We start from the raw sequence: 8,741 nt of genomic DNA, 5'->3' as shown, positions 1-8,741 counted from the left end.
CTCTGCCCTTCCCCTCTGCTGCTCCCACAGCATTAACTCCTTAACTGCTGCATGATGCTCTGATGTGGAATACCGGCATCAAAAACACAAAACCACAACAGTGGGTTATGGGAGCATCCCCGTGAGGGGATGTCCCCCCGACCACAGCCCTATAGGGCACTCCATACAACACTCCATGACCACATGGAGGGGGCTTCCGCTTGTCTCCCCTCTGGCCCTGAAGGGGTTAAACAGCCCTGAAGTGGGGCAGGGGGGCGGTGAAGGGGGTGGGGCCATGGTGTGGGTCCGACCCCTCCCTCCCCATTTCCTCCACCTCGCGGGGGGGCACTTCGGACGGGAAACGGCAGCAGCGGGTGGAGCGCAGGCCCCCCTAGACACACCGCCTCCCGAGTGCCGTGCGCATCGCCATGAACCCACGCGGGGCCGTGGGGGGTCTCCTGCGGGTCCTGGGGCGGAGAGAACCCCACCCGGTACAGGGAGACGAGGGGGAGGACACGGGAGGGTGGGGAGGGCGTGGATGGGGGTTGGGGGAGTCCCACGCGGCATCGCATGAGTTGAGTGTGTGTGGGAATGGGGGGAGGGGGGGGTGTTACGTGAGAGGGGGTTTGAGGGCATATAAGAGGGTCCCACGTGGAATCTTAGAAGTGCGTCACATTTGTAGGGGTCTCTAGTGGGGGGGTCGTGGGGTGAGGTGTGGTCACGTGTGGGAGTGGAGGGATGGGTGGCACAGTGTGGGGGGATATATGGTATAATAGGAACTCCGTGGTGGATCGTGCAGATGGGACGATGGGGTCTGTCATGTGTGGGGTGGGGGCACTGTGGGGCAATGACATGAGGACCAGGATGGGGGACTGGGGAGGGGTGGGGGATTATGGGGGGTTGGAAGTCCACGGGGATTGAGGACACATGTCAGGTGATAGTGTACTCCTGGGGTTAAAACAGTCACTGGTAGGCTGTGAGTGGAGGGACAGCTCTATGGGGTTTGGGATCAGAAATGGGGTGGGAAGTGGCACTGCAGATTTGGACTGTGGGGGGGAAGAGTGGGTCACACTTTGCGTTGCAGCTCCCTTTGTGGTGGGGACATGGGGAGGGGGGCAGAGGGGGAGGCAGATCTGTGGGTTTGGGGATCAAGGATGGAGTGGGGGGGAACAGAGTTGAGGGGCAGTGGAATTTCATGGGGATGGGGACACACATGGGGCAGAGAGGGTCACATTTGGGATCAGGGTGCCCCCATTGGGGGAGACAAGTGTGGTGTGTGCTCACCCCGTTGCTGTGTTCTCCCTTGTGAGGCTGCCCTACAGTGTGCACTGGGAGTGCGCTCCGCTCTGTGTCCCCCCCACCCGTTTCCCACGCCCGCTCCCCCTAGGGCCATTTCCTGGGCTGTGCCTGAACTGCTTCCTGCAGAGGGACACTGCGTGTGGGGGATGTGGGTCACAAACACGGAGGCAGCGGGGGGGGGTCATCCCCAAGCACCACATCCCCATTGTGTCCACATGTCTCCCCGTTCCCTCGCTGTCTCCCTATACCGCCCCACAGCCCCCCTCCGGTGCCGCCCCACACTTTCCAGGAGAAGTCGTTCCGGAAGAGGTCCCAGTCCTGCGCCGTCTGTCAGGACAGCGTGGGCGCCCATGGGCTGCTCTGCCGAGGTGACGCAGCACTGTATCCCCATGTGTCCCCAGTGTCCCAATGACCCATGTCTTTGTGTGCCCGTGGCCCCAAAGTTATGTGTCCGCATGTTCCTATGTCCTTGTCCCCACAGTCTGCAAGATCGTATCCCATAAGTGCTGTGAGGCCAAGGTGAGGACCGGGGGGGCACGGGGGCCATGGGGTGACATTCGGTGATGTTTGGTGGTCCAGGGATGCCCCCTCCAGGTCCCCAGAGCCACTGGGATTCTGTAGGCAGAGAAAGACCCACGTCCCTGCTTCCCCACAACTCCCTGTCCCCACATCCTTGTGATGTCCCTGTGCCCCCACGCAGAGCGCTTGGCTGTGCGCCAGGGACTGCAGCTGGATAAACAGCGGATGGACGGACGGACATGGGCGGGGGAAGCACTGCTCCATGCCTCAGTTCCCCTGGGGGTTTGGGTTGTGGGTTGTGGAAGGAACGTCTGTGGGGCTGGAGGCCCGCTATGGGGCCAGATTTTTTCTATGGAGCTACAGTAACTGTTCTGCCCCTGTAGGTCACATCTCCGTGCCACCCCCCGCCCCCTCCCGAGCTGGTAAGTTATGGGGCTGGGGCCCACCCCCACCCCCACCCCCACCCCCACCCCCACCCCCACCCTGCAGCAATGTTGGCGCACCCTACAGTGCCCCCTAAGCTCTGTGTGCCCCACAGCGGAGAAACACTGCCCCACCGAGGCATGGAGAGAAGCCGGTGAGAGGCGAGTGGGATTGGGGTTGGGGGTTGAGGTGGGATTGGGGTGGGGTTGGAACTGGGGTGGGGTGTGGACTGGAGCTCTGTGTGCCCCCAGGACAGAAGTCTGCCCTCCAGTGCCCCCTGGCAGCATCGTTCCCTGCCCAGGTGCGATGGATGTGGGGAGGGGGGGGGTTCTGTGGGCACTGTCCCCATCACCGGTCCCCACATCCCCTGCCCCCCAGCATGGATGTGGACCCATGTCCTATAGCCTCGTAACCCCTCATGACCCCATAGCCCCATTTATCTCTCCATGACCCCGTGTCCCCATGTAGTCCCCCGTGTCCCTGTACAGTCCCCCATGATTCCGTGTCCCCATATAGTCCCCAGTGACCCCATCTATTGCCTTGTGACGCCCCCAGGCTGCCCCCCCCGGCTGTGCCCAGTGCCCCCCCTGCGGAGCTGAGCTATGTGACGGAGCGGATGATCGCAGTGCGGTTCCCAGTGGGGACGGATGAGCGGCGCTTCCACGGAGATCTCCGTGATGTCGCACTCCTCCTGCGTGCGCGGCACCGTGATGGATACACAGTGGGGGGGGGGCGGGGGGGTTGGTCCTTGGAATGGTATGTGGAGACTGGGGATGGGACATAAGACACTGGGGGACATGGGGACAGGGACTGTGGGGATGAATTGGGGACGGGACATGGGGGTATGTAGGGTCAAAGCAGGGGGACATGGGAACAGGACATGGGGTCCTCTGGGCAGAGGGGAACAGGACGCTGGGGACACAGAGCCCCATAAAGATGGGCCGGGGATCCCTGGGGATGGTTGGGGGAGGGGGGCTCCACCATGGGCTGTGACTCAGTGTCCTCTCTGCTCCAGCTCTTCAACCTCTCAGAGAAGCGCCATGACCTCATCCACCTGCACCCCACGGTCAGCACTGCAGGGGGGGGGTCCGAGGGTGTCCCATGGTGTGGGGTTGGGGCTATGGAATCAGGACCATTGGGGTCCTGGGGGGCATGGAGTGTGGGGTTTTGGGGAGTGTGGGGGTTGAGATGTGGGGTTCCAGTGGCGTTGGTGTGTGGGATTGGAGTGTGGGGTCCTGGGGAGGTTTGGGCCACAGAGTTGGAGTATGGGTCGTGATGTGGAGCCCTCGGGGGATCGGACTGTGGGGTCAGGGACATGGGTCGTGCTGTGGGTCACTCCGTGGCCACCTGCAGGTACAGGAGTTTGGCTGGCCAGACCTGCTGCCCCCCCCCCTGGACACACTGTGCGCCATCTGCAAAGCGTTGGAGCGCTGCCTGCGTGCGCTGCCCCCCCGTGTGGCCGTGCTGCACTGCCGGGTGCGTGGGGTGGGGTCACAGCATCGTGGGGGGGGGTTGGGGGGGAGGTTTAGGGCCTTGGTGTTTGTAGGGGCAGGACTATATAGGGCCTCGGGGTTGTGGAGTCTTGGGGGGAGTGGAGTGTCACAGGGGGTTGTAAGATGGGGGGCTGAGGAGCACTGACCCACAACTCCCTCAGGGCAACGGGGAAAGTGGGCGTCGTGGTGGCAGCGTATATGCACTACAGCCACGTCTGCGCCAGGTAGGGGGGTCATAGTGGGGTGCAGAGAACTATGGGGTATGGGGTGAGGGATGTGGGGTCTATGGATTGGGGTGCAGGGTGGGGGCTGGCTGGGTCTATGAGATGTAGGGTGGGGGGGCCTATGACATATGGGATATGGAGTGGGGAAGGGCGAGATTATGGGGGGAGGTGTTAGCGTTGGGTGTTGCGGGGAGTTACGGGGTATGTGGAAGTGATGGGGATCTGGGGGGTTATGGGAGGTGGGGGGGGCTGAGGGTTGGGGGAGGCATTGGTGGGGGGTCTGGGGGCTATGGGAGGCTATGACTTATGGGGAATGGGGGCTGATATGGGAGAGTTCTGGGGCATGGGGCTGCAGGGGACAGTGGTGGGGACTGCGGGGATCTATGGGGCCCAGTGGGGCTGTGCTGATCCCACAGTGCGGAGCAGGCTTTGGGCACCGCCACCATAAGTTCATAAGTTCATAAGTTCATAAGGTTGGAAAGGACCTATAAGATCATCTAGTCCAACCATCCTCCTATCACTATCTCTACCCAACTACTAAATTAAGTCCTTTAGCACCTCATCTAAACGCTTCTTGAACAGCGCTAGGGATGGTGCCTCAACCACCTCCCTAGGCAGGCCATTCCAGTGCCTGACCACTCTTTCAGAAAAGAAATGCTTCCTGAGGTCTAATCTAAATCTTCCCTGGCGCAACTTGTGGCCATTCCCTCTCGTCCTGTCATTACTTATCAGGGAGAAGAGGCCTACCCCCTCCTCACCACAACCCCCCTTCAGTTCTGTGAAGAGAGAGTGGGGGGTGACATGCTGCCATCCCAGCGCAGGTGGGGAGGGGTACAGGGGCGGGGGGAGGGGGGTTGGAGGTGGAATTTGGGGGGCAGAGGTGTGGGGTGTGCAGGGTGTGGGTTTGGGTGGGTAAGGTTTGGGTGCACATGCTTGTTTCTGAGATGTGGGGTGGTATTGGGCTGCATGCAGTTTGGGGCATGGCACTGTGGGGTGCTGATGTGGGGCGCTGCCCCCCAGGTACATAGCGCACTTTGGGGCGCTGCTGTCAGGCGCCACACGGGTGAACAGCCGCCCTGTATTCCTGCACCATGTGCTGCTGCCTCCCCTGCCCCGATTCCAGCCTGGTGAGTGTCCCACCCCATTGGGACCCCACAGTGGGGTCCTTCCCCTTTAAAGTGATCCCCAAATGTGACTCCACCCAGGAAGTGGCCCTCAACCCTGCCCCCACACCCCCCTTTCCCATGCTGTGCCCCACAGACTTCCGTCCATTCCTGAAGCTGTACCAGGCGCTGCAGCTGGTGCACACCTCAGGCGTATAGTGAGTGCCCCCACCCCATGGGGGGACCCGAGCCCCCTGACCTCCCCAACCCCTGCCCCAGTTTGGGTTCCCAAACCCTCCCCTCCCCTCCCCCCCCACCCCGCAGTGCCCCCGGCCCACAGAGTGTCTGCATCAGCCTGGAGCCCATGCTGCTGCTGAAGGGCGATGTCCTGGTGAGTGTGCAAGGGGGGAGTGCCAAACGGGCATACAACAGGGGAATGGGATGGGGGCAGTGCAGGACCCCCCGTACTGTGTGCATGTGACATGGACGTGTGTGACGTGGATATGGCAGGTGTGAAAATGCTGCGATACGCTGTGATGTGTGTTACGTGTGTGATGCGATATGATGTGATATAACATGCTACAGTGTGTGCCACGATGTGTGCCGTGACGCGTGCCACGTGCCACACGCGTGCAGGTGCAGTGCTACCAGCGCTGGGGCTCCGCGCACCGCGCTGTGTTCCGGGCGCAGTTCCACACGTGTGCGCTGCAGGGGCAGCGGCTGCAGCTGTGCAAGGAGGAGCTGGACTTGGCGTGCGAGGGTGGGGCACGGCGGGGTCAGGGGGGCCTTGGGGGTGATGGGGTCAGGGGTGTCAATGGTTGGGGAGTTATGGGGTCGTTTGGGTTCTGGGGTTGGGGAATCAATGGGGTCCCTGGGGGTCAGGGGTCATTAGGTGTCATGAGGTCAGGGAGGGGTCATAGTGGTTTGGTGTCATTCATTGGTGGTTGGGGCTTGGGGGGAGTCAGAGGTTATGGGGGGAGGGGGTCAGGGGGGTGTTCCATTGAGTCATGGGGGTTCACGGGGACTCAATGGGTGGGGGCTCTGCTGCGGTGTGGGGCTGCACACCCCCAGTTCCCACTTTCCCCCCTCAGATGAGCGCTTCCCCCCCGATGCTGCCGTGGAGTTTGTGTTCTCATCTAGTCCTGACAAAGTGGAAGGTGAGGGGGGCACCCCCACAGCCCATAATAAACCCCCATAGCCCCTATAACCCCACCCCCACATCTCCCCCCAGGTTGGGCATCCCCCTGTGGCACTGTGTGTGTGGATCTGTGCACATGGGACCCCACGGTGCGGCACGATTCCTTCCATGGCTTCAATGTGCGGCACCAGGACAGCAGTGACGGTGAGGGGCCAGCACCCACAGGACTCCCTGCCCCCCAACAGTACCCCACACCAAGGGCCACCCCGGTACTGCCCCTCAGTGGGACAGCAGAGGGATCCCAAACCCCGACGGGATGCGGTGGGACCACAGTTCCCAATGGGAAGCAAGGGTACCCTATGGGACCCCAAAATTGAATGGGACCTCCAGCCCCTGTGGGTCTGCAAACCCCAAATAGGACCCCATCCCATGGGGCCCCAAACTCCAGTGGGATGCCCCTGGGACCCCTCCCATCCCCCCCAATGGTGCTGTGTTCCCACAGACCTGACGCAGAAGGGGGGAACGCAGGAGGAGAGCCCCCACACACTCGTGCAAGACAAGGGGGCCCCCGGGGACACCCCATGGAAAGAGGAATCCTCCACGGCTGCACCCCCACCGCTGCAGAGCTCTCCAGGGCACCCCCCGCCCCCCACGGCTGCAGAGCGCTGGGAGCTGGAGCAGCTGCTGGGAGGCTGTGGGCTGGGGGGGGGGCAGGAGGAGAGCCCCCCTGGTGCCCCACACAGAACCCCTGTGCCCTATATTAGCCCTGCGGCCCATGGAAACCCTGTGCCCCATAGCACCTTGGCACCCCACAGTGATGCAGTGCCCCATAGTGGCCCTGCACTCCATAGCAGCCCCGTGTCCCATAGCACCACAGCATCCTATAGCACCATAGCATCCCATAACTGCCCTCTCCCACACGAGGATCCTGTGCCCCATAGCACTGCAGCATCCTATAGTACTCTGGTGCCCCATGGCAATGTAGTGCTCCACGGAGACCCCATGCCCTATAGCTGCCCTTTGCACCATAGCACTGCAGCACCCTATAGCACTGTGCCACCCCACAGGGACCCTGTGCCCCACAGCTGCTTTGAGTCCTATAGTGCTCTACCACCTCATGGTGATGCTGTGCCCCATAGCACTGCTGCACCCTGTTGTTCCCTAATGCCCCATAGCACCCCAACACCCTATAGTGACTCAGTGCCCTGTAGTGCCACACCACCCCATAGCAGCCCCACAGTCTATAGTGCCCCCACCACACCCCACAGCCCCCCAACATCCTGTACCCCCCCTACATCCTGTAGCCCCCCGTCACCCTACAGCCCTTCCCACCCCTATACACCTTGACACCCTATAGTACCCCAATGACCTACAGCCCTACAGCATCGTACAGCCCCCCATCACCCCACAGCCCCCTGACACCATATAGCCCCACAGCATCCTATAGTCCCCCAACACCCTATAGACCTACTGTGCCTTATGACACTCTGGCACCCTATAGCACACAAAGTGCCCATAGGACTCATGTGCCACTTCATAGCACCCCGTCAACTCATAGCAGCGCCTCAGCGCCCCACAGTGCCCATGTCCCTCATAGTGCCTACAACAGCCCCCCGATGACCCCTTGCAGCCCATTGCACCACAGCAGTGTTCTGACACCCCACAGTGCCCCCATGCCCCATGGCACCCAAACCTCAATGGCACCCCATGCCCACGCCCACTTAGGCCACGCCCTCCAGCGCCGCCCCAGCCTGGCCCCTCCCCCTCCCTGTCCGTGCCCGGGGGGCGGGGTCGAGGACGGGGGGTGGCGTCGCGCGCAGCGGTCGCTGTCTGAAGGGGCGGGGTCTGTTTTGGTCACGCCCCTCTGCCCCCTCTGCGAGCCACACCCCTTCCCTGTGGGACCGCCCCTCCCCAAAAGTGGAACCCCCGGGAGCCCCGGGGAGAGCGCGGGAGGTGAGGGGGGGGGGATGTGGGCAGGGGCGGTGGGGCTGAGAGTGGATACGGGCTGGGTGCGGGGAGTGGTAGGGAATGGGGGGGGCTACGGGGAGGGGGTGTTGGGGGGTTGCAGGGGAATACGGAGGAGGCTATTGGTGGGCTGGGGGCTATAGGGCGCTCATGGGATGGTCGGGGGGGCCCTGCGGTGGGGTCGGCAAAAGGGAAATGGGGGGTGTGGGAAGGGTGGGGCCAGGGGGGGTTTATGGGGGACTTGATGAGTTGGGAGCAGAGGGCTTTAGGGCATTATGAGGGTGGGGGGTATTGGGGGGGAGGAGGCATTGGGGAAGGCAGTCAGGGTGATGGGGGTTATGGAAAATGGGGGTTGCGTGGGTTCTTGTGGGGGACTATGGGGGGCTCTCAGGGGCTCACTGCTCCCCCATCCCCCTAACAGAGCCCGGCAGCCCCGAGGACTCCCCCACTCAGGACCACCCCCAGGGGGAGTCCTCCCCTTCTCCCTCCTTCCCCTCCCCCTCTTCTTACTGTGCCCCTCCCGTGTCGGGACCTCCCCGAGAGGAGCGCAGCACCCCAGGGGGGGGCACGACCTCCCCCCGCCCGCCTCCCGCCGCGG

The 8,741-nt window shown here is 62.8% G+C and overlaps 1 protein-coding gene across 1 annotated transcript in view; it reads left to right on the top strand.

The window, feature by feature from the left end:
- Window positions 1-379: 379 nt before the first annotated feature.
- Window positions 380-8,741, top strand: part of LOC136059663 (tensin-2-like) — a 13,222-nt gene continuing 4,860 nt past the window's right edge. Inside the window, 21 exon segments of the mRNA XM_065753776.1 lie at window positions 380-469; window positions 1,537-1,646; window positions 1,760-1,797; window positions 2,181-2,219; window positions 2,336-2,374; window positions 2,472-2,521; window positions 2,776-2,941; window positions 3,236-3,286; window positions 3,574-3,710; window positions 3,875-3,937; window positions 4,354-4,385; window positions 4,674-4,758; window positions 4,958-5,064; window positions 5,198-5,258; window positions 5,365-5,431; window positions 5,677-5,800; window positions 6,132-6,197; window positions 6,272-6,382; window positions 6,681-7,522; window positions 7,525-8,131; window positions 8,565-8,741. The exon segment at window positions 8,565-8,741 is cut by the window's right edge and continues 69 nt beyond it. Of these exon segments, the coding sequence (XP_065609848.1) occupies window positions 408-469; window positions 1,537-1,646; window positions 1,760-1,797; window positions 2,181-2,219; window positions 2,336-2,374; window positions 2,472-2,521; window positions 2,776-2,941; window positions 3,236-3,286; window positions 3,574-3,710; window positions 3,875-3,937; window positions 4,354-4,385; window positions 4,674-4,758; window positions 4,958-5,064; window positions 5,198-5,258; window positions 5,365-5,431; window positions 5,677-5,800; window positions 6,132-6,197; window positions 6,272-6,382; window positions 6,681-7,522; window positions 7,525-8,131; window positions 8,565-8,741 (3,034 nt within the window). The 5' untranslated portion in view covers window positions 380-407.

This window comes from Cyrtonyx montezumae, unplaced genomic scaffold (genome assembly GCF_038088225.1).
Source record: "Cyrtonyx montezumae isolate F1298 unplaced genomic scaffold, pur_monq_1.0 scaffold_80, whole genome shotgun sequence".
Lineage (NCBI taxonomy): Eukaryota > Metazoa > Chordata > Aves > Galliformes > Odontophoridae > Cyrtonyx > Cyrtonyx montezumae.
Note: the sequence above shows the minus strand (reverse complement) of the source record. Positions and strands in the feature narration are given on the sequence as shown.